Source organism: Morchella importuna (assembly GCF_003444635.1).
Source record: "Morchella importuna strain M04M26 chromosome Unknown Morimp01GS003, whole genome shotgun sequence".
Classification (NCBI taxonomy): domain Eukaryota; kingdom Fungi; phylum Ascomycota; class Pezizomycetes; order Pezizales; family Morchellaceae; genus Morchella; species Morchella importuna.
This window is the reverse complement of record NW_025763400.1, coordinates 1,219,988-1,244,042: the sequence shown is the minus strand read 5'-3', so window position 1 is coordinate 1,244,042 and position 24,055 is coordinate 1,219,988. Positions and strand designations below refer to the sequence as shown.

At 44.6% G+C, this 24,055-nt stretch overlaps 8 protein-coding genes across 8 annotated transcripts; 5 read left to right on the top strand and 3 right to left on the bottom strand.

Annotated features, from left to right (window-relative positions):
* Positions 1 to 2,930: 2,930 nt before the first annotated feature.
* On the top strand, positions 2,931 to 6,511 carry LAJ45_01835 (uncharacterized protein; the record flags this gene model as incomplete). Its single annotated transcript, XM_046111428.1, has 5 exons — positions 2,931 to 2,976; positions 3,066 to 5,364; positions 5,458 to 5,857; positions 5,914 to 6,247; positions 6,309 to 6,511. The coding sequence occupies 5 exons, from the start codon at positions 2,931 to 2,933 to the stop codon at positions 6,509 to 6,511; spliced, it is 3,282 nt and encodes a 1,093-aa protein (XP_045975372.1).
* Positions 6,512 to 7,669: 1,158 nt separating this feature from the next.
* On the top strand, positions 7,670 to 8,785 carry LAJ45_01834 (uncharacterized protein; the record flags this gene model as incomplete). The annotated part of the gene is made up of 1 exon (XM_046111427.1): positions 7,670 to 8,785. One exon carries the CDS (start codon positions 7,670 to 7,672, stop codon positions 8,783 to 8,785), a length of 1,116 nt encoding a protein of 371 aa, XP_045975371.1.
* Positions 8,786 to 10,191: 1,406 nt separating this feature from the next.
* On the bottom strand, positions 10,192 to 10,506 carry LAJ45_01833 (uncharacterized protein; the record flags this gene model as incomplete). Its single annotated transcript, XM_046111426.1, has 1 exon — positions 10,192 to 10,506. The coding sequence occupies one exon, from the start codon at positions 10,504 to 10,506 to the stop codon at positions 10,192 to 10,194; it is 315 nt and encodes a 104-aa protein (XP_045975370.1).
* Positions 10,507 to 11,508: 1,002 nt separating this feature from the next.
* On the top strand, positions 11,509 to 12,789 carry LAJ45_01832 (uncharacterized protein; the record flags this gene model as incomplete). Its single annotated transcript, XM_046111425.1, has 6 exons — positions 11,509 to 11,533; positions 11,593 to 11,657; positions 11,755 to 12,196; positions 12,263 to 12,332; positions 12,395 to 12,480; positions 12,548 to 12,789. 6 exons carry the CDS (start codon positions 11,509 to 11,511, stop codon positions 12,787 to 12,789), a joined length of 930 nt encoding a protein of 309 aa, XP_045975369.1.
* Positions 12,790 to 14,439: 1,650 nt separating this feature from the next.
* Positions 14,440 to 15,627, top strand: LAJ45_01831 (uncharacterized protein; the record flags this gene model as incomplete). The annotated part of the gene is made up of 1 exon (XM_046111424.1): positions 14,440 to 15,627. The coding sequence occupies one exon, from the start codon at positions 14,440 to 14,442 to the stop codon at positions 15,625 to 15,627; it is 1,188 nt and encodes a 395-aa protein (XP_045975368.1).
* A 1,412-nt stretch (positions 15,628 to 17,039) lies between these two features.
* On the top strand, positions 17,040 to 18,111 carry LAJ45_01830 (uncharacterized protein; the record flags this gene model as incomplete). Its single annotated transcript, XM_046111423.1, has 3 exons — positions 17,040 to 17,072; positions 17,193 to 17,607; positions 17,669 to 18,111. The coding sequence occupies 3 exons, from the start codon at positions 17,040 to 17,042 to the stop codon at positions 18,109 to 18,111; spliced, it is 891 nt and encodes a 296-aa protein (XP_045975367.1).
* Positions 18,112 to 19,110: 999 nt separating this feature from the next.
* Positions 19,111 to 20,151, bottom strand: LAJ45_01829 (uncharacterized protein; the record flags this gene model as incomplete). Its single annotated transcript, XM_046111422.1, has 3 exons — positions 19,111 to 19,404; positions 19,468 to 19,770; positions 19,825 to 20,151. 3 exons carry the CDS (start codon positions 20,149 to 20,151, stop codon positions 19,111 to 19,113), a joined length of 924 nt encoding a protein of 307 aa, XP_045975366.1.
* Positions 20,152 to 20,714: 563 nt separating this feature from the next.
* Positions 20,715 to 22,044, bottom strand: LAJ45_01828 (uncharacterized protein; the record flags this gene model as incomplete). The annotated part of the gene is made up of 5 exons (XM_046111421.1): positions 20,715 to 20,779; positions 20,850 to 20,874; positions 20,963 to 21,475; positions 21,585 to 21,969; positions 22,025 to 22,044. 5 exons carry the CDS (start codon positions 22,042 to 22,044, stop codon positions 20,715 to 20,717), a joined length of 1,008 nt encoding a protein of 335 aa, XP_045975365.1.
* Positions 22,045 to 24,055: the final 2,011 nt, after the last annotated feature.

The window sequence follows — 24,055 nt, the reverse complement described above, 5'->3', positions numbered from 1 at the left end:
TCAAAGGCTGAGTCTTCGTCCGAACTTGAGACAGATCTCATCACAGACCTCGTTCCAACCCCCGATTTTTCCCGGTATACCCCGAGGAAGAATGGAATTTCATTCGTGCGTAGATTGGGGTGATTTAAAGTAGGCTGACGATCCGGCACTTTCGCTGCATATTACTGCATATGCTCTAGTGTGGGGCAAGGTTTGAAAGACTTAAATATTGAGAATCAGGAAGGTGGGCCTCGCTGGTTCATCAGTTCTTACCTTCAACATTTTACGGGTATCATTCCGGTCAAGAGTTACTGTTAAAGCCATACATGTTCTCAACGTAAATCATTGTAATAGGCAGATACCGTAAAAACTCGATAGGTGAGCCCGGGCTCATCTATCGAATCCGAGCTCTCTGATTGGTTGCTTTACGTTTCTCCAGTACTGTTATTCACCCTATATTTTTGGTTTAAGCCCGGGCTCACCTATCGAGTTTTTACGGTACTGTTCTTACGGCTAACGACAGTACTGCCATTCACGAGTTCATCCAATCTCTATGCTTCCCTCTTATCAATAGCATCGTTGGCATCCGAGTCTTTACGGCTTAAGCTGGGTCTAAGAGTTTAAGCTAGACTCTAAAACTCGAATCACAACGTCCCCGAGGGTTGGGCCTTATCATTTTTCAAGATCGCGGCTGAATATAAACTGCATATACATGCGGGCCTCGGAAAGAAGCGATGAAAGAAATCCAGGTTTCTGTGCACAGTAGGGCGGTGATGGTGTTTTTCTACGAAAAATATCTATCGCTGGCGCATATATACAGGGAAGTGCCAGGTTTTGAGAAGATCTGGAAGACTGATGGTAATCTAAGATATGAGTCGACCTACGTTGCATCCCAGTTTGACAGTTGGACAATTAGATTAAGTCAATAAAGTACTGTTTTGTGAGGAATATTGAAAGGAAGAAAAAATGATATAGGTGGGTTTCGTAGGAGTGGGACACAACAGGTGACGTTGAAATAAGCATCCGAATCTGATGAGTGACAGACAGCAGGAGAGATCGGAATTATTCCCTTGCCAAGACATTCAGTGCGGAAATGATTCGCTCTATACGCAGATGCAGCAAGTGAGATAAACCGATCCCTCCATTTGGGTAAAAACACAGCAGTCCCGTTCGCAAAGACACAAAATGAAATCCATTTTGTTGGCACGAGCAAAGGACATACCTTTTTGTTACTCCCGAATTGTGTGGGCGAAGAGAGAAAAATAGACAGGCTTTGTTAGCAAATAGATTTTGCCCACGAAGACTTCTCCTTATTCGGGTGACATGTGCAATACCTACATGTAATCAAGCTCGATTTTGCCGGAGTTGAACTGCCGGTAGCTAATGTAGATTTATGTAGGTACTCCAAGGCTGCTTGGCATAGATAATACAGGTATGTATGTACTATTGCGTCAAACATGCGCCTCATGTCGTCCCAACCCAAACTGCATGGCCTTGAGTTAAGATCCAGTCTACAGCTGACAGCTTGTGCCCTGTGGTCGAAGATGTAGTGGTGTGGTTCTAAATAATTAGGTGATCCGTGCATTGCATCTCATGCCGGTCAAAAGATATTCCACCCGCCAGGTCTCCTCGGCTGCGGTAGAAAATCCCATGGGGAGGAGGAATACTTAAACAGGTCTTTCCCAGGGCCTGGGGCTTTTATGGGATGCAATTGAAATGAATTGCACAGAGAGGCTCGTAATCGATATTTTTCTGCCATCGCACCGGCCCCGGACTGCAGATTTAGATGTGAAGATGGTGTGCCCTATCTGGTGCTCTAAAATCCTTTCTTTTATTGTTGTCTAGATTAGTGAATCCCAGGCTGGTGCGCGGGGGATTGAATATTGTGCAACCGGAGACCGCGCGTGGAGCCGGGAATTAATTATGCCTGGTAAAAGATTAAATTTGTATGAAATATGGCGCTGGACGAATTGGGGGGAGTGTACCTCCCTACGTGCATGCTCCCCAGCAGTGATATCACTTTGTGTCAATTTGAACACCTAGGCACAGAGGCAGAGACAGAGGCTAATAGCATGTATATCTGATATATCGATAGCTGTCCTGATGGAAAAAAACTATGTCTGGCATGACAATCAATTACTGAAGGTGACCCGCGTCAATTGCATTAATCATGATTTGATGGACAGCAGAGACCACGGATTTTTTCGAGATACTGGCCAACATCTCCGGGAGGAATGGCAGATTTAATCGGTGTCGATTTCAACACCTTCTGCAGCTGTCGATCCTAGCCATCAAAACCGATACTCATGATCATGCTGTAGAAAACGCGTAAATTGAATAAAACCTCCGGATCCTAGTGTACGATTAACCCTAATAAGTTGTCTAAGGGGTGCCATTTCAAGGAATCGCAGGTGGATCGAGAGGGCACCCGGTGGACTCGCTATCTTTCATCCGCAATCAGGGAAGATCTGCGATTTTGATTATCCTCAGACAGCGGTGCTCGAGGGCAACGACAGATATCTCAATGTTATCATCTCTAGCTACATGTCCTCAACAGCTAGTACAAAGACCGCCGTGACTGCAGCTGTGCAGTGTACCATTAGTTGAGCATATCTGGTGCCTGCCTAGAGAAGGATAGGCTAGGTCACTTATCGCCGTCTCTCTTATGTCTAACTACATGTAGATTAAAATCGTGTCTATGGTCCCTGGAAGGCTGAAACCCTGTGGCAGTCAGTTCTTGGCACTTCGTTGACAAAAAGTTTTCCATACAAAAAAATTACCCCGCCGAATTTGCCCCACCACTTCAAATACTGCTCGAAGCCCGATTGTTTCCTCCCTCCACAGCAGCTCTCTTTCGTCTCCGCTCGACTTCTCCTTCCGCTACCTTCACACAGAAACATCAAGTTTTCTTCTGGTGGGGTATACGGACCTGTGCCGTCAATAAAGAAAAAATGGACGAACAACGTCTCGTTCAGCTCTTGGAGCAAATTCTCACTCGTAATTTCCCTCAGTTGATTCCTGTTACTTCTCATAAAAGTCTCTCCTCAAAGAATCCATAAACTAATAGAAGCATTGCATGTATACAGCGGATACTAATATCGTCAAGAATGCGACTACTACCCTCCGCCGGGATTTCTACTCCAAACCCGAGTCGCTTCCGACTTTGATTCGCATCCTGAAAACTCATCATAATCCTCAAGTTCGCCAAATGGCCGCTGTTGAGACCCGTAACTTGATCCCTCAATTTTGGGGTGTTAGGAATAATGCTCCGTCAAAGATTCCCGCAGAAATGAAGCCACAGCTTCGGGATTCGCTGCTTCAATCAACAATTGCTGAGCCCAACTCTTTAGTCAAACATTCCTCTGCTCGAGCTATCTCCGCCATTGCAAAGATTGATTTGTCAGTAGGCGAGTGGTTGGAGCTACCTGGATACCTCCTTGAGGCAGCGATGTCTCCTAAAGCAGAGGACCGCGAAGTTGGTGTTTACATCCTCTATACCCTCTTAGAGACCCTCGAGGATGCTGTAGCAGATAGGTGGAGGGACTTCCTCCAGCTTTTCAGTAGAACAATTGTCGACCAGGAGAGCATGGCTGTTCGTCTCAACACTCTCCTTGCACTTGGTAAAATGGCTGAGTCTCTCAACTCCGAAGATCATCCTGAGGGTGTTTCTGCGTTTAGAGATGTACTCCCTTCCATGGTCAACGTTTTGCGAGAACTTGTTGCTTCGGGAGACGAGGAAAAGGCCAATCCCTCTTTTGAGGTCTTCCAGACACTGTTGATTGGAGATCCTGCGCTCATCTCAACTCACTTCCGTGATCTGGTTCAATTTTTCTCGGAAATGGCTTCTTCGAAAGAAATTGACGATGACTTCAGAGCGAAGGCCATCTCTTTCCTCATGTCTTGCCTGCGATACAAGAAAATGAAGATGCAAGGTCTACGGGTTGGGGAGGAGCTTACACTTCGCGCACTGGGAATTGTGACTGAGTTCAAGGAGATCGAGGACAGCGATGACATGACTCCGTCAAGATCAGCATTGGGACTCCTTGATTACCTCTCCGCATCTTTGCCCCCCAGCCAAGTGGTTGTGCCCTTGTTGAATGCTCTCCCGGGATACGTGTCACATCAGGACCCAGACTACAGAAAGGCCGCAGTTTTAGCCCTGGGAATGTGTGTAGAAGGTGCCCCGGACTTTATCGCCACGCAAATCGGACACATCTTCCCAGTTGTTCTCACTCTTCTGGCCGACCCCGAATCTAGGGTGAGACAGGCAGCGCTACACACCATTGCCCAGTTGGCGGACGACCTCGCCGAAGATATGGGCAAAGAACATGCTAGATTGATTCCAGCTCTCATTGCAATGCTTGATTCCAGTGATGGTTTAGATATTTGGAAGGCAGCTTGCAACGCTATCGATGCAGTGCTTGTTGGGATTGAGCAATCCGACGTCACATCATACCTCCCCCAGATAATGCCTAGATTATTCCGGATGTTTAGCCAGGAAGACCTTAAGCTCAAGGCGGCTGCTGTTGGTGGCATTGGCTCCACAGCTATGGCTGCCAAGGGAGATTTCACCGTATATTTCGTGGAAACTATGAATGCCCTGTCGCCCTATATCTCGGTCAAAGACTCAGAGGAGGAGCTTGATCTCAGAGGTGTTGTCGTCGATGCCATGGCCGCTATTGCGGAGTCGGTGGGCATGCAGGCTTTTACTCCATACGTAGAACCACTAATGCAATCCACCGAGGACGCATTGAATTTGGGACACCCGCGTCTGAGAGAAACAAGTTTCATGTTTTTTGCTACTATGGCAAAGGTATATGGTGAAAACTTCGTTACCTTCCTTCCAAATGTTACACAGGCATTATTTTCGAGTCTGGAGCAGACTGAGACGGATATCGAGGCGGATATCGAGGGGCTTTTTGCTGGAAATATCACCAGTGTTGGTGCTGAAGGCACTCAGAGAGCATCTCTGGGATCCGATATTAACGCTGAAATTGCCGACATTGAAGTTGAGGATGATGAAGATGACGAAGCGCTTTGGGATGATTTCACTGCTGTTAGTGCTGTAGCTTTGGAGAAAGAAGTTGCCGCCGAAGTCATTGGAGATGTCTTGAGTCATTGCAAAGAAGGATACCTCCAGTACCTCGAAAAAACTGTTGAGCTCCTTGCTGAAAAAGCCCAACATCCATATGAGGGTGTCCGCAAGGCAAGCATCAGTACACTATGGAGGGCTTATGCTACCCTTTGGCAAGTTATGGAGAACCAGGGAATGGCAAAGTGGCAGCCTGGACTGCCGTTGAAGGTACAACCATCACCAGAATTACAGAAGCTTGGGACTGTTGTCATCACATGTACAATCGTGAACTGGAAGAACGAGACTGATAGGCAAGTACCCTCCTCCCCCTAAAAATCGTTCTTTTTTTTCTTATTATGAAAGCCCTCTTTTCTCGCAAGAACGATAGCTAACAGAACATCTAGGGGTACCGTGACTGATATCTGTCGCAACATTGCAGAGACCCTCAAACTATGTGGGCCTGCTTTCCTTGCCGACTCAGCAAACTTAGTCGAGCTTGCTACCCAACTTGTATTGATCCTCAAAAAACAACATCCCTGCCAGTTGGACGATGACGAGGAAGACGATTTACCAGAACTTCAAGAATCATCTGAATATGATTGGCATTTGATTGATACGGCCATGGACGTGATCCTGGGTCTCGCCACGGCTCTTGGTACCCAATTCAACGAGATGTGGGAAATTGTCGGAAGCCATCTCATCAAATTTGCCTCATCGTCAGAAGCAATTGAACGATCAACTAGTGTGGGTGTGATTGCCGATTGTATCAAGTATATGGAAGAAGGGTGCACTCCTAGGACCGAAGTAAGTGATATCTGCTCTAAAAACATGTATCAAATATTCTAATACCCCAATAATAGCAATTGTTGAAAATCCTCATGCACAAGCTTTCGGATGCAGACCCAGAAACAAGGTCAAATGCCGCCTACGCCATGGGATTATTGTGTATCAAATCCCAAAACACCCAGTTAATCACCAGTAACTACAGCACTATTCTCCGCAAACTAGAACCTCTTTTGCAAGATCAGAGTTACAGGATGCTTGATAATGCTTGCGGTTGCGTTTCAAGAATGATTATGGCTCACCCCAACAATGTGCCCTTGGGCGAGGTCCTTCCGGTGATTGCCAATGTGCTTCCTTTGAAGGAAGACTACGAAGAGAATGAACCTATCTATACTATGCTTGTAAAACTTTGTAAGGCACTTCCTCGATAACACTACTGGCTACTCTGACTAATTCTTTTTCTGTGTAATAGACCAGGAAAGGAACCAGATTGTTGGTAGCATGACTGGACAGTTCGTTCCCATCATCGCTTCAGTACTTTCACCCCCTGAAGAACAAGTAAATACGGAGACTCGTCAAAAGCTTGTCCAGTTGGTTCAATTTCTTTACAACGAAGATCAAAATCTCATCCGTGGCTATGATAACCTTGTTGCCATTGCTACTGGGGCCAATTAATGGGGGGAGTAATCTGTAGAAGGAGGTTCAATGAGATGGGTATCTATTGGGCGGGAAATTTGCTTTCTGATTCGTTTTTTCTTCTTCATATAGATAGATTTGGGAGAGGATGTGGGAGGGGGTTATTTGCATTGGCGATTTTTCCTGGTATTCAGGGTTTCTTTTAAGCGGGTCTAGTTCCTTGCTGGTCCTATTTTGCATTCTCATATCCTCTTCAAGTCCCACGGGGGAAAGGGGGGGGGGGGGGATAAAACAGAATGTCTTCCTTTTCACTACCGACTAAAATGTTTGCTATCTTAGGGTCATGTCTGATTTTGCTTTTTTGTAACTTCCATTGGATGGTATGGAGTAATTAATTCGATTCTTCAATGAATTGAGAAACTCTACGAATGCACCGAAATTTCATATCTTACTCATAAGTACTTACATGTGGCGATAGCTAGTACATTTCAAAAGGATTTCTTCACCATAGGGTCTTGTCAACGAACATCGCCTCCCACAGAGGAGATGCTCAAGGGATAGAAACTGTATTATCGATCAGGATACGTGCATACATATAATGTATTGATTTCAAAATCAGCAGAAAGCTACATTGTAGGCCCGAGATAAACCGTCTCTCAGACCTTTCAGTACAGAGTTCTAAACTCTATGTAGTCTATGAGATGCCTCAATTGAGTTGTCTCGATATGTATTGAGAGAGAAAATCCCACTTTCTAGAGCACAAATATTCGCTCAAAATCCTAGATGGTTTGTAAACTTAAAAATCTCCAGCGGTTATTGTTTTTGTTTCTTGCCATATCATGCACGCCCACCCACGATTTTAAGTCTCAACCTACACTTATTTTATAATGATAAATGTATTTTATAAATTCTATTGTATGATGCTACTTGACCCAACCTTACTGAGGTACATGCATAACAATCCGAAATCCTTACGTATTCCATGCATGTGTGTATCCCGAGCTGTAAGTATAAACATTGTCTATTTATCAAGGGCTAAAAAAGAGACTAAAGCTTAGTATACCGAGGAGTTGTAGGCTGCAGCAGTTATGGTTCCGTAGACCGAGTGATCTCATATGTAGGCGAGTTTACTAACACCACAACCATTCCTGATACTTTCTCGCACGACAAAATACCCACATATAAATTAATCCCACGATGTCCGTCCATAATCAGAACAGGCGGCCCTTCAATCCAGCACTTCTCCCCTTTTTCAGCCCTCAGGCTATTCTCCAAGAACTTTCGGAGAGTAAGAAGAGCTTTCTTCTGCGGCTTCCAACTGCCTACCTCCAAACCTCCAACAGCTCCCAAAAAAACAACCTTATTGGCAATATTTCTATTGGCATGGAGCTCGAGATGATTATTGTCAATCTTACTCAAGCGACCTTGGGTCAACTGGCTATGGAGGAGACAACTATCTTTGAAGTTGTCAGCGACGCCATGAACGCAGCGTCGATCCAGACAGATGTCTGGACCCAGTTTACTGGGAGTTACCCGAACCGTAAACGGTTCATTGTCACTGACGAAAAGTCAGTCAGTGACAGTATCTATGACGAGGACGTGGGGGAGGAAATCCCAGGATACGTCGTCGAAATTTGCACACCAATCCTTCGCAATCGATCGTGGAAATACATCATCCCCACGGTGATGGAGCATCTCGGGGCAAGCTTCGATTGCCGCTTCAACTTCACGACTGGCCTCCATGTCCATGTTGGATACGGAGAAGGTTGGGGCCTGGACCACCTCAAAAAGATAGCAAAGGCTATTGTGATTTTCGAGTCCTCGATGGACAAATACCATCCCGCCCACCGCCAGGCGGGAAAAAACTGGTGTCTCTCCAGCAACCGCCATGGCGACAATCTCTCCAGCTACACCAAGCTCGAAGCTATCGAGCTTCTCGAAAACGCTCTCACACAGCGTGAGCTCCTCGACCTTATCGGCCCCCACAAATTTTTCAAGTACAATTTGAATGCGGTCAAGACCCATGGAACCGTGGAGTTTAGGCAGGGAGACGCAGCAGTCACTGGAGAAATGGCAGTTGATTGGATCGACAGAGTGGTCGGGTTCGTGGAGAGGGCCATAATCACTGACCACTCCTCGTTCCAAGGATTTGCAAGGTCGGAGGACCCAAGGCACTCCTGCTCAAAGAAGATCTTTGAGGAGTTTGGGGTGCCTTGGGTCGAGAGGAGGAGAATTAAACCGAGAAAGGTTCCTATGCGAGCCAGGCTCGATATGAAGCGAAGAAGGGTGTTCTTTGGAAGTAAGAACTGGTAGTCCTTTTTCTTTTTTCTTTCGACTTGTTTTATCCGCTTTTCTTTGAGAAGCAGAGCCAATGCCTTCTATATCTGTATGCTTAGTGTAGATCTATTCGCATAGAATAGATTTGTGAGCGTAGTGTAGAATAAAATAAATAAAATTGTATACTTTAAGTTCCTCTATAGGTATCAATGACTTTTGGTGATTCTTTATTTCTCCGTCAAAATAGCAACCTTTTGGTCTATACCTGTATTAACTAATAGTAAACCAGCATCAAAGAAGGCAACGAATGGGTCAGTGAACAAGACCAGGCCCATGTATCATTCGATTAACTCGAAAGACTAGGGCGGCAGAGTACATGCTACATGTACATGTACATATAGTTACGCGAGACGTCCAGTTCTGTACCACCGCACGTAGCACCAACCGAATCAAACAGGCACTCTATCCTTGAGCTTGACATGTGTTAGATACATGTATGTACCATGGTAGTGGAACTACATGTACATGTATTTCTGTTGATCTCGTCAATATAATCAATGTTTACTCTAAGTGAGGCCAAAATTACTCACATGAAGGGAAAAATTACGTACTTCATGATTATACCCCACACATATATGGAGTCCTAGGCTCACCCCCAAACCCCCCTGCTCCCGGGCACGAGACTAATATAGTCCTAATCTACATGTAGTAATCAGCTAGGGGATAGGTATGAGACTAATGTAGTCCTAACCCAGGGTGTGGGGCGTGGTTCCACCCATACAATGTACATGTATGCAACCAGCAACCAATCTGCACGTACATGTAGTTTCAGAGTGCTCCGAGTGATGGTTGGTGAAACAGAAGTGACGAGTGATTATCTATGAATGAATACCTTTCGTAAAATGAAACTTCCTTGTGAGAGAACATATATGCAGATATATGACAGTAACTAATAGACATGCATATATGTGCATGTAACGCATTAACAACTAATATATGTAATGTCGGATGAAGCACTGTGATACGCATTAGAAGACCAGGAAGATCTCGAGTACATTTATTAAATACATTTGGGCTCATACACTTTGAACCTTAAGTTTGCCTCGTTGCGCAAGTATGGGATATGGGACTACATGTACATACATGTATTTTATGTTGTTCGGCAAGCACGTGACCATATGTTTCGAGTGATAGCTTGTGAACATACTATGGCTGTTGGTAATCCGGAAAAAAATAATAAAATCACAAAGGATATGTACATTATCACCGCTGCTAGTAACTAGATTAAGTTACGCGTAAATCATTGCATAGATTCATGGGTCTGATCATGAACCACTGAATCCACATCATGGGATTATAGTTCGAATATCTTTGAATTATTTGTGTATTTCTCCTTACTTTTTGTATCTTGCGTGCCTAGTGCGTTGGTATATGTACATGATTTAATAAACCTTATAAGCCGCATAGTAATCGTTAGGAACATTATTGTTCCCCTTCTTTCCCTTGTATACCTCGTCCTTGCAGCCATCCTCACCGTAGAGGACAAAAGTATCCGCCAATAACGAAGTGTCGAAAAATACTGAAGTGATCTCAGAACCCGTCTTTTTGAATTTCGTACACCCAGAGTTGGTATGGCCGTGAAGCTTTACGGTAGCCCCGTCGGCGTAGTTTACGTCCATATGCCAGCCAGTGCTGGCGACGATCGTAGAAAGCATAAAGACAATGAATAAGAACATTGCGGTGATTGAGCCGAACATTTTGACTAGGGTGTGTGTTAGCTTTGGCTTGAAGTTTGTAGAGTCGGGACATGGGATTGACAACCTTTAAAGTATTGGAATTTGCAAAAAGAAATAGGAGCTGGTACTGAATAAAAGGTCTGTCTGCGCATTCATCTCATTAGATATATATGGATTGAAGATAAATATTGAATCATGGATATTATTCCTTACCAAGCTGTAAAGGCTGATATACTTCGAGAATGAGATAAAACATGGTCAAATCGAGAATGGATGCCTTATATCCAATATTTCGTGGCAAATATATCAATATCAAAGAGGTCTGCAAAATCGTTACGCCATTTTGTAATATCACCCAATCTCGGGCCGGGCGCGGAGTCCTAACTATTAACGCCATCGGCTGTGGAGCGCGCTAAATATACGGTGGCGGTTGCGGGTCTTTACAATTTAAAAGAGGTTCGACCGGTATTGCGTAATGAGAGAGTTCTAGGCCGGAGGTGAGAGAGAGTTTGGTTTCACAAGTTGCAGAAGTTTCATCATTTCGGAACAGATATGTATAAAGTACGTGTCTAGAGTACATGTACATGTAGGTACATGATGCGTGTGATCCGATAAGAAAGATGAAGCGGGATCTTATCAAGATCTCGGCCTTGCTCGCAAAGCGAGTGAGTTTGGGTGAGGATAACAAGGCATTACGATCGCCTACGTTACGTTATTTCACCACAAAACATCCCGATAACTTTCCAGCACTTACTCCTGAATTATCTATAGCTAACGTGCGCCATAGCGTCCGATCCATAGCTTTCGAGTCAAGATTTCTAAACGATCTAGAGTATATATGTTCGAATTCGTCTAATGGCCATGGCTTGGCTGTATTCAAAACGGCCGGGTAACAGTTGCACCTTGTTGTCCAGGTCCAGGTTCTTCTGGTAGGCCGCGCGGGGCAATCTTTTCTGGTAGAATCTCGTTCAGGGAAAATTTGTGCAGTTGACTGGCGTATTTTATTCTTTCTCAAATAGCAGGATGTCGTTGCCAAAAACCTACTCAGGTATATTTCTTCAACTATACTTATATTACGTGTACATGTACTTACTTGCCATAATGAAGATCCTGTGAGGATAGCTGTGATTGGCGGTACCGGAATATCACATCTTGAGCACGAAGGCTTCACCGTGAGTTATTCCCTCTTTCTTGATATTTTATATCTCTCTCTATCCCCTTCGTTTTATGACTGTCAAAATCAATGCAATGACTGACTATTCCTATTAGGCTGTTGCGTCGCTAGATATCGACACTCCGTATGGAAAGCCGTCCTCTCCGATTACGATCTTACAAACAGCTGCCGGAGCCCCCATTGCTTTCCTCTCCCGACACGGTCTCCACCATGAACTTACACCTACCGAAGTCCCCAACCGTGCCAACATTGCCGCCCTACGCTCTATCGGTGTCAGGTCTGTGATCGCATTTTCTGCCGTCGGTAGCTTGCAGGAAAAGATCAAGCCCAGAGACTTTGTCATCCCGTCACAAATTATCGATCGTACAAAGGGAATCAGAGATTTTACTTTCTTTGAGAAGGGTGTTGTAGGACATGTTGGTTTTGCTGATCCGTTCGATGCTATCCTTTCGAGGGTTGTCGAAAGGGTTGCGAGTAACGGTGTTCTCGAAGGAACAGATGTCAAGCTTCATAGCGACAAACTTTTGATCTGTATGGGTATTGACCACCAGAGAATCTTGAACCCTTTAGGTGTGAATTATTGAAACTAATTTAGCAAAATAGAGGGCCCTCAGTTCAGTACTAGAGCAGAGAGCAACCTCTACAGATCATGGGGCGGAGATGTTATTAACATGTAAGTGAAGTCGCTTATGAGATGAGATATATATGTTGATTCGTAACTAATTTATCCCCCAGGTCAGCTCTTCCAGAATCAAAGCTTGCCCGCGAGGCTGAGCTTGCTTACTGCATGATCTGCATGTCAACTGATTATGATTGCTGGAGTTCGTCCCCATCCCCATCTCCATTTCCAGTTAGGACTACCACTGATAAATTATCTTTTGATTATAGAGGTCGGTGAAGAGGCCGTTACTGTCGAGACAGTTATGGGTAACATGCACGCTAATGGTGCCAATGCAAAGCGTCTTGTCGCCGCTGTTCTTCAGGAGTTGGTCAAGGAGGAGCATCAGGACCTTGTCAACGCCAAACATGTGGAAGGTTCCTCAAAATTCGCGTGCTGCACTGCGCCGGCTGGGAGAGGTGCGGAGACGGTGAAGAAATTGGAATGGTTGATGCCCGGATACTTTTCTTAAATAGTCCAGGCGGCAGTTTGTTTCTATTTTTCCTATAGCTTGTCTAGATACCCAAGGGCACATCAATATACACCGAAAGAGTGAATTAAGGTTTTGACGACTTAGCTTCCAAGCGGACCAAATGTTGGAGACAAAGGACCGCTTGTAAACTAGCAAGTTCTACTCTTAAAACTTGAGTGTCACTCAGGCCTGATAACCCAAGAGATACACTCAGAGCCCGCTTGGGAGCAGGCGGTGACAAAAAAAAAGAAAAAAAAAGGAAGAAAAAAAACGGAGAACCTTGGGGATAGTGTTTAAAAGTGATGTACCGTTTAGTGCCCGGCTTTACCCGTTCCTTGTCACTATCTACCTACTACATCTATCTCTCTCCTACCATCTACCTACATGTATCCATGATCTACCTAGTTCATGCTCAGCTTAATTTAGCAACCCCTCCGCCACTATAGAGGCTATCAATCTTAATGACACCTATTTGGGAGCGGTCCACTATAGGAAAAAGGCTTTTGAAATGATGTATGTACTATTTGGGAATAGTGAAGATGCTAAGGTTAATAATACTTATGGCTGCTCCTCAGATAATCCATGGCCCAACATATATAGAATGGCCTACTAATCGCAACTCATTTTCTCGGAAATACATTCCGGACGGCTTCTAAACGGGCCCTTAATTTCTGGTTGATGCGAAGACCAACTGTCTTCACCACCGGTACTAGTAGACTTAAATTTATGAAGCCACTTTCTTTACACATTGTAATAGGAGTACTTCAAACATCATGATATCAGCCCAGTGCTAAGATCTCATAGCAATATTACATGTAACCATGACGACCATGGAAGTGCAGAATATCAAAAGGAAAGTGGGAGGGGTATTGCAATACTCAGTGCTTGCCAAAACAGACCATTTATGCACTAAGCTAATTAAATATTATGATCAGATGTGTCTCGATTGATTCTCTACTTTACCATGTCTGTATATATGCGCCTTGTAGAGTACTCTTAATGTCATAGCGGTTTCCTATTACTTGAAGGATCTACCCAGCGAGGTCGGTGTTCGGTTGATATCCTTCCAGTGCCCAACATCTGGGATCTATGGGGTATATATCGATGCCCCCCAAATTCCAGGACTTGTGGTTTGGGATTTTGAGGTCTCGAGTAGGTATTTTGCTTATCTGAAACATACCTATACACCGAATTTGTATTTATGGTACCACCCGACCGGGTGGGTTGCAGGGGTTTGACACCGGGGAAATCAACGCTAGCTCGGGTACCTGAGCCGAGAACCTTGGCTATTGCTTGTCCTGGGGACAATGCTTGTGTAGTACTGTATTTAGAGTGCAGGTGTTTAATGGTCCTGCACTATCAAGCTCCTAATAGGTTTCTTCGGTGATATAATTAATTTTCATGGTATACTAGTGAAACAACTCGGCCCTTCAATTTACTAGCTAAAACTCACCAAGATACGGAAAGTTAATTTCGATAGCCGTGACCGATTTTAGATATAAGTTCGGGATCGAAGGTTCTTGTAAATTAGGCTTTGTATTAACCAGCAAATACATTCTTTTCAATTTCTTATCCATCGCTCGGGTCAATTTCTAAAATTCTATAACTACCTCTCTTAATTTTCATTTATCCTACAGACGGCCCAAGGCTATGAAGACTTCAATCCTTCAATATGCTGCTCTTCTAGCAGTTACCTCATTACCCGCCTCACGGGCATGGCTTCCCCCCGTCGACAAGATACGCGGTGTCAATCTCGGCGGTCTTTTTGTCATCGAGCCTTGGATGCAGGCAACATCCTGGAGCACCATCGGGTGCTCAGCATACAAGAGTGAGTTCGACTGTGTCATGAATCTTGGCCAGGAGGCTGCAAATACGGCGTTTCAAAAACATTGGGATACCTTCATCACCCAGGACGATATCACTCAGATTGCGGGGTTGGGTCTGAATACCATCCGAATCCCACTTGGATACTGGATAAAGGAGGACCTTGTTTACTCCGATAGTGAGCATTTCCCCCAGGGCGGGTTCACCTACCTTGAGAGGGTCTGCGGGTGGGCGAAGGATGCGGGGCTCTATATCATCCTCGACCTTCATGGTGCCCCTGGCGCTCAACAAGCCGATCAGCCGTTCACTGGGCAGTATGCATCGACTCCTGGGTTCTATGTCGACTATCAGTATGAGCGTGCCTATAAGTGGCTCGAGTGGATGACGAACGTAACGCACACCAACTCGAACTTCGACACCGTATATGCCATTGAGGTTGTCAATGAACCTCTTCAGACTGCCAGCTCGGTCACGACAATGATAGATACATACTACCCGATTGCCATGAGTAGGATCAACTCCATGGAGGGGGGGCTTGGTGTGGCTACTTCTAAAAAGCTTCACGTTCAGATGATGAACCAAAAATGGGGCTCTGGGGACCCGACAAAAGCACTCACGGATGAAACCTACGCATATTATGATGACCATCACTACGTTAAATGGACCTCTGGTGTCACGGCTACGCGCGACGCCTATATGCAACATTCTTGCACAAATGATCGTGGTGGAAATACTCCAGTCGTTGTTGGTGAATGGAGTTTGAGCCCAGCAGATGAAGATGGCAGTGAGTTCAGCATCGATGCTTCTGATGCTGTTTCATGGTACAGCAAATGGTGGGCGGCACAGACCATTAGCTATGAGAAACAGGCGGGATGGATCTTTTGGTCGTGGAAGGTTGAAAAAATTGGTGGTAGGATAGACTGGAGATGGGGTTACCAGCAGGCCGTTGCGGCGGGTGTCATTCCAAGTGATGCTTCAGAAGGAGCCAAGTCTACAGTTTGTGATGGGTATTAAGATATGTCTCTTTTGTGGATGATGTATTTTAGAAAATTTTGAATAGTTTCAAATTGGGTTACTACGTCCCTACGTAAACACCGCATGAAATTAGAAAATAGAAAACCAATTAAAGCTATTTAGCGTGTTGGCATTCCTCGAGTGATGACACATGATCGTTACGTTGTAGTTATCATTCATCGTTACATGTAACTAGTACACATATGGACTTCGAGTATTGAAAATCAAGCCGGGTGATATTTCAAATACGTTAAGAGGATGGATGTACTAGGAATCTTTTTTATGATTCCTTGGAGCCTACCTGCTCGACATGTAGCCATATGTGCTCGAGCAAGGTAAACGATAATGTATTCGTAATTCATGTACATATGTGTTATCTACGAGAGAGTACGTCATTTCCGACACATCTGCATGATTGGTGTATCGAAGGGTATGAATTGAAGTTGAGGTTGAAAGTCACAGCATTGGCAGCAGTAAACCTAACCTCGCCATCTGCAGGCATTTTGTGGGCTTATGTTTGAGAGGCCTGCATACGTGGGAGTACTCGGCCGAGGAGTCTTTGTGCAACACGGGATCTTCCATTCCTGCACAACAGAGCCTCTTGCATGACCAGCATCGGCACAACCCTATTATTTATCACCCCCCACTTGCTGAGAAATCAATTTGTAGATTTTTAATCGCTTATCAAGCAACAACCATTGCGTGACAGCATAATCATCACGCTGTACCCCTCATGTTTTGTCACACTGGAAAGTGCTTAGCTGTTCTGATGCCGAGCCGCGCAGAATTCCCAAGTTGACAATAGATACAAGTCGCGACAGAACACAGCAAGTTGTTTCGATGGTTCTTTTAGTTTAGTGATGGATTATGAGGTTCTCCAAGCTTACGTGTAGTATTTGCTGCCTATCCGGGCTGCTGAAGCACTGGAGTACGTACTGTCTGAGAAAGGCACATTTCTGAGCCGAATAGGCTTTTTTTTTGCACTTTATGGTACCTCAGGTAATTCAAACAGATTACTATGACCAAACATAGTGCTTATTTTACCCCGGATGAATAGCAAGGAATGCGTACATGTGGGGGATCTACCGGTATCGCGGCATCTTCAGTAATATCACACGTAGCATTTAAAATCCAAAGGTAGCATTTGTAAATGCTTCGAAATCGTGAATATTGCGATATCAATGGTTGTTGACGTTACATGAGAGGAATTGCATGCGGGACACAGAGTAATGTAGCTTCGCATATCGTTGACCATAAAAGGTTAGGTAAGGTAATGTTCAGAAGTATATATATTCACCACGTCTTCCACTCTTTCTGTCTCATCACCATCACTCACATCTTCACCTTACTACATCATCAGTAAACAATCTCCCCGACCTTATTCAAGCTTCTAAAACATTACGATCTTCGAAATGTCTCCCATTAAGAACGTCATGCATGTCGGTGTAAGTACACACTTCTATATATCAATCCCTCTCTCAGAATTTCCCTCGTCTATAAATCTAGTGTTTAGGAGTAGACGAGCGGAATGTAAATAGACTCAAGAGATATCTAACGTCTTTTAGGCCGCCGGTAACCTTGGCCCCGCCGTCCTCAACGCACTCAAAGCAAACCCCGGCTTCAACGTCACAGTTCTCAGTCGCAAAGATTCAAAAAATCCACCCAGCGGAGTTAAAGTTGTGACAGCAGACTATTCATCACATGAAGACCTTGTCTCAGCATTTAAAGGACAAGATGCCGTTGTCTCAACTGTCGGTGCCCCGGGCCTTGGTGAGCAAACAAAACTCGTCGATGCTGCCATCGAGGCAGGTGTAAAGTACTTCATTCCCAGCGAGTTTGGAGGCAATACTTCAAACGATAAGACCGGGAAACTGGCTGTGTTTGGTAAAAAGGTCGCCACATGCAAATATCTTAAAGAGAAAGCTTCAGAGGGCAAGATCAACTACATTGCTATCAACAACGGGCCTTTCCTTGACTGGGGTATGTATTCGTGCGCCCCAATGCTCTTTGGTCACGATTAACGTGAAAATCAAATCAATAGGCCTGAAAGTTGGTTTCCTTGGCCTCAACGCCGCCGAGAAGAAGGCCACCCTCTACGACGGTGGTTCTGTTCCTTTTAGCACCACTACCCTGGCTTCAATTGGCCAGTCAGTCGTAGCTGTGCTATCAAATCCCGACAAGTTCAAGAACCAGGTTATCTATGTTCACTCCACTGTCACCACTCAACGTAACCTTCTAGACTGCTTCGAGAAACATACTGGAGTGAAGTGGACAATTGAGGAAAAGAGCACAGCCGATGTCGAGAAGGAGACCAACGCCAAGCTTGCCCAGGGAGACTTCAGCACCATCTGGAAGCTGATCTACAGGAGTCTGTGGGGTGAAGGATACGGTGGAAAGTTCGAGGATGTTAAAAACGAGGAATTAGGAATCAAGGAATTGAGCAAGGAGGACATTGAGGAGCTTGTCAAGGGACTTTGTAATTAATTCAGATGGTCTGTGGGGCTGTTGCTTGTGTTATGTAATTTAGTAGTTACGCTAAATGACTACTAAATAATGCCAAGAATATTGCTATGAAGATCAAGCAAATGTTTCAAGAAGAATACATCCATGTGCCAAGGCGATGTATATTGTAATTGGGCAGGCATGCTAGTTAGAATTCAAAGGTTGAACAAACATGTTGGCTAGGGGCAGAAGTATTGCATCATATATTATCACTCGCTCGACTAACTCATAATCATACATACTGAAGAACCCGGGTTTCGTTCGAAGTAGTTATATACTTGGCACATAAATAAGGAGAAGGGATATAAGAGGTTTACCCAAAAGTGACTCTGTTCATCAAGTACATAATGATGAAGTGTGGGGTACATATGGGTTAAGAGCTTATATATCGCTCTCCGAATATTGACTACTCCATGTGACTAATGGCCTCAACCTAAAATAAGATATCAATCTTCTAAATATTATAATTAAATTAGTAATACGAGGCTGCGTAACTGCCCCTTATAAGCGAGGAGGCACTTACTAAAAACCAGTCCAGGTCTTCGTTCAGGGCATATGGCTGCTGCCTGGTAAACTAGTTGTGTAGTAGTATATGTGCCATAGCTATAGAGCTGAATCGCTAGCGATATCCCATGAAAAACAAGGTCGGACGCGAATGATTACTGCTTATAGGGCCATTATAAATTGACGAAGGTAGACGATGGAAGAAACGGCAACATACATGTAGTGAACAAGCATAATGATCTATAAATATACCAGCTACATGTATAGTTTATCTGTTTAAAACTGGTACCATGTTCTAGGTAACAGGAAATCCGCCCTCCTACGTATACATAACAAAATCACCTAGGGAAATTACTACATGTAGCTGCACGTAGCTACAGAAGGCTCAAGCAATAAAAGTACACATATATGCACCGGATAATCTAGACGAACGTTCGCCCAAAGATACCAAAGGTCCCCCACCTATAAGGTTCACTCTCACGACCACTCTCTGAAGAACTCCAGGATTCTCGGGGTCGCAATGACCAGATCGTCCCCTGTCTGCTCTGTCCCCGGCCACTTGTGCGCCAAATCAGTCTCGTTGTAGGCCACCAAAACTCTCTTTCCATCAGTCTCCCCACAAGTCCAAACATCCTTCCAAACCAGTCCATCCTTTAGGATCTCCCTAGTGTCAGGTGCTTTACTACAACCATCACGAGAAGCTTTATCTTCGAGCCAGCTCCTGATGCTAGGTAGCGCACCGCCCTTCCCTGTACCCCCGTAATATGGGATCTTTATGTGAAACAGATTAGTGAACTATCACTCATGGGCTATGCCGGGAGTTGGAAAACCTACAGTAGTATCGTTCATCCCATGGAAGTCTATAATAGGCACATATGCCCTCTCCGTGGTAGGATTACAAGGTATTCTAGTGTCCGGGTAAAAGGCCCCTGAAACAGCCGCAAAAGCGGTGATTCGAAGCGACATTGCAGAGTCGCATGTTAGTAACCCTACGAAACCTCCACCGTTGGATTTACCGGAGGCATAGAGGCGATCAGTGTCTATGCATAGCGTGGACTCGAGATGGTCCAGGAGGTCGCTGGTAAAGGAGACATCGTCGACCCCGGCAGCAGAGTAGGAGGCGCCTTGCCAGGAATTCTGAGCTGGGTCAGCTTAGATTCAGATGGTGAGCACTGTACGAGCAACACATACATCAATTCCATTTGGATATACAACAACAAACTCAGTATTCCATTTCTCCAACGAAAATTCTGATATTCTTTCTTGATCATCCGCTGTTCTTGTATTCCCGTGGTACGAGAGTATCAATGGCGCCGCAGTGCTGGATTCGTAGCTGCTTGGAATGTATAATTTATAAGTTCTTTCAATACCTCCGGATGTGATTGAGAACTGCTGGCTTGTACCCCCTGGGGTTGAGTTTGTTGGAAGGGCAGCTCCACATCCTGCTGATTTCGTAGCAGCAATGAGATTGGAGGAGAGGAGGACCAAAAAAGAAGCTAATTGAAGTGAGAAGAGCATTTTTACTGAGATGTAGACTCACTGTTGAACTTGGGCATTTGTAGGGCTTATATACCCCATGAGCTGACTCGGATGCCGTGTGCCGAAGTGACTCTTACCAGTATTTGTTATGATTAGACGTGAAGATCTTTGACCGAGATGATTTAAGTAAAGCTACAATGTATGCAAGCGACGTCACACGAACGATTATTACTATTCTAGCAGGTAGTATCAGTATAGGGGCAACGAATGGGAAGGCTCGAGCATCTGGTGAGTGATCGGTGGTGATCCTGGACTTATTTGTATCTTACATCATCAATTGTATGCGTGATCCTGGATTTACAGTAGTCTCTGTTCTTTTATCCTAAAGAACTGCACATGATGTAAAAACTAGACGCACTATTATCACAACGAATGTGGGTGTTTAAATGGCTATTTGAAAAAACAACTGCGCATATCACGGTCGGATCTCACAGGTAATCTTACATAACGATAAATCGAGGTCGAAAGAAAAACCGAAAGGAAAAACAAATAATAAATAGGCCCCAGAGTCCTTATCCGAGGATTTGGTTTAAATGGGATATCTATGAAAAAATCTTCTGGAGTATGTACCTGCGTGGCTTCGGTGTTCGCGAGGACTTGACCAATTCTGGGGGGGGTTAGTTTCTAACATTCGAAGTGATCAACTCTAATGGTAGAGCTCTCATCACGCAACTCACCTTTTAAATTGCTTACTTGTTGGTCCTACCACAGATAACTACTGCTAGGCCCTAGTAGACCTAGCACTATGATATCTATCCGCAAACTCTTGCAGTGGGTCCATCGCTTCTACCACGCCGCTATTCTCAGGCCTACCCCACAACTTCTTATCCAGCCCCCTCTCCTTGATCAGTTCTGTAATCCTAGCCATCTCACTCTCGGCCTTTTCATTCCACTTATTTACTTTATTTAATTCCTTCTCCATCTCCCTTGCCTCCTTTGGGTTAGTCGTATTTCCCGGGTTTACGGTAGCAGCAGCGTCCTTCACAAGAATTGGAAAACATGCCCAACTCCATGGTGGTTCGTTGAGTATGCTGACAGTGTTCTCCCAATTGTCGCGTCGGTTAGGAGAAATGATTATCTGCTTCCGAAGCATTGATACGACACCCTCGGGGATTGAAGTCCAGGCCCACTCTTTCCGGTGGTGCTCATAAAACTTGATGCGATCTTCTATTTCCACCTCTCCATCCTCCGAGTTCGTTTGATTTTGAGGTGGCAAAAGATCAAATTCTCTGCAAAACAGTTCAAACAGTGCCTTGTCACGTGAGTCGCGGAATATGTTGTATCGTGGTTGAAGATGTAAGTTCTATGCAAGAGAAAGGTCTTAGTCACGTGTCCAGAATCAAAGCCGATCCCACACGATGCATATCATAAACATATTATGATTAGGATCAAGAGGTATTTTAATGTCCTACCTCTGTTTGTAAACGCTGCTGCAATAGTTTCATGCGTACAATTTCCAACACCGGCATTGCAGGCCGCCTATCGCGACCTGGTTCAAGGAAGTGCACCAGATTATTTATGAGAGTGGGGGGTTGGGTAAGTCCATTGGCAATAAGAGCACGGTGAAGATGATTCCTTTTAGCCAGACGAGTTCTTTCGCGTGCGGCTTTACGCTCAAGACTTTTCGAGATGCGGTCCGCAAGAAAGGGTTCAATATCATTGCCAACTCCGACATGAATCCGCGTTGCAAGCTCACGAACCTCAGGTTCTAGGAAAAGAGTGGTCATTCCATTGACACCATAGTACTGTCCGGTGCGAATGCGTGAAGCGAAAAGATCTTGCTTCTTCAAATGATATCTAGGAAGTATCAGCAGGCGAGTATAATCCCTGATGTACAGAAAAGGAGGAAGACCTTTTCATAGCGTCCGTCATGGTAATTTTTTCATCCCACTCTTGCTTATCACAAACCTTACAGCAAGCTAGGAGGTTTGCCATAGTAGCACGGCGTGTAGTCTTTTTGCCACAAAATTCACAGTGACACCATACATGACGTAATAAACGCTGCCTGGCTGTTGGCCTTGCGATAGGCACGGGGCCAGATGTATTCACAAGACGGGTGGTGAGGATGTGGGAGCTGTATGTTTCGACAAGACCATTAAGGTTTTTACAAACGGCTGATAGGGCTAGGTAAGGATGACTAGAATTCCGTGTTCCTGCATAGAGGTAGGAGAGGATATTATAGGAGACATCGAGAGGAAGTGATTCAAGAGTCGGGCGAGACATGCAGACTGTAGTGATGATACCAGTATAAAGATAGAAGAGAGCTGTTGAGAGTTAAGAGCTACGGGGAGGGGTGATGAGAGCTGCAGGGTGACCTACAGTACTGCATGTAAGTACAACCTTTTACAGAACGCCTAAGTACATAATCTGCCATAGCTAAGGGTCCGGGTAACTAGCGCCAAGACCTGTGTCTCTCGGAGTAAAGGGGCTGTACTACTACAGTATTTTCTGTGTCAATGGCGAACCCGAGTTTTTTTTTTTTTTTTTTTTTTTTTTGTTTAATTCATTAATTGCATGCAACTTTACAGTTATGGCAATACCCCTGAACTATCCCTTCTCCTCCGCCTCCTCTCACATATTTCTGACATAGGAAATAAACGCCCCCGAGTTCTTTTCTTATTCTATTCCTCGTTTCCCGCGTCTTTCGGCGAACCCGAGTTAATGCATATGACTAAACAAAGAAGTGCGTTGTAATCTGGTACCGTGTGAAACTGGGAAATCGGTCATTGGCATACAAATTCGCTTGTCAATTAGGCCTAGATCTGACTGGCGGTGCTGGGCCTGGGTCTATGACTTCAATGTTTGCCAGGGAACTTACCCTTTATTATAGCTGAGAGCTGACTACTCTTTCCTGAAGGATTGTGCTGAGAATTCGTTTGAATTATGCATGTAGTTATTAACAATGTATCTAGTAGATCATTCAGGCCGGCGCGCGTTCCTCCCTCCATGTTCTGGTTTTTTATTATATACAGTACGAAAAAATGGGGTGAAATCAGTACTGTATGACTACGGGATTTAGTGGATAATACAGAATTAAACCGGCACTATACAAAGAATGCCGTAGTAATGCCGTATTCCTGCTGCATTACTAGCGAATCCATACCCTTTTTTGATATTGTATCTACATAGAATCGAGATGGTACCTAAACCTCATACTTGACAGCTCGCTAATAAATTGGGGCGCTCTTGGCGGATAGATAGATATGTAGTCAAGACCTTCTAGGCTATTAACAGTCCTTGAAGTTCTCCCGGCCTAGCTGCGAGGTTAGAGGGTTGAGGTTAGATCGCGATTTGGCCTGTCATGGTCACAAAATTAAATCAAATCTCTCCCCGTGAGCGTAGATCGACTGGAATGAATTCGGACGATGGTGATTTGCAATTTGCAAATAGCAAAATACATATAAGCTCACCAAGATCTTGCGAAAAACTAACATTTAGTCATGAGAATATAGATCTCAAAGGTATACCTTTTCTCATATCGACTTTGAATATTTGACATCATTCCTTTCTAGAATCTCGCAAGGCGTCATCGCTTGTCATTAGCGCCCTCCGTAATCCTTATCATCCAGGGGGTCAAAGCTTATTACCCCGCGTTCCACTGATTTCCTCGGCAATTAGCGGCCCTACCCGAGCCTCTAAAGAACGCATCGTGGTTAATCACGACAGAGAACGTGCACCGCTCAGATTTTTGCGGAAAGAACAGGATTCTCAGTAGTTGCCTACATCTTTTTTTGTTATAAAGGCCCCAGTTTCCCGCCCGACTTTGTGTTTGGTTTTGTTCTTGTAAGGGCTTCAGTTTACTGCCACCGGAATCGGATGAGCTCGGGATTATATAATTATGTAATCAACTGGGATTACATCGAACCCCGAGTCATTATCGTTG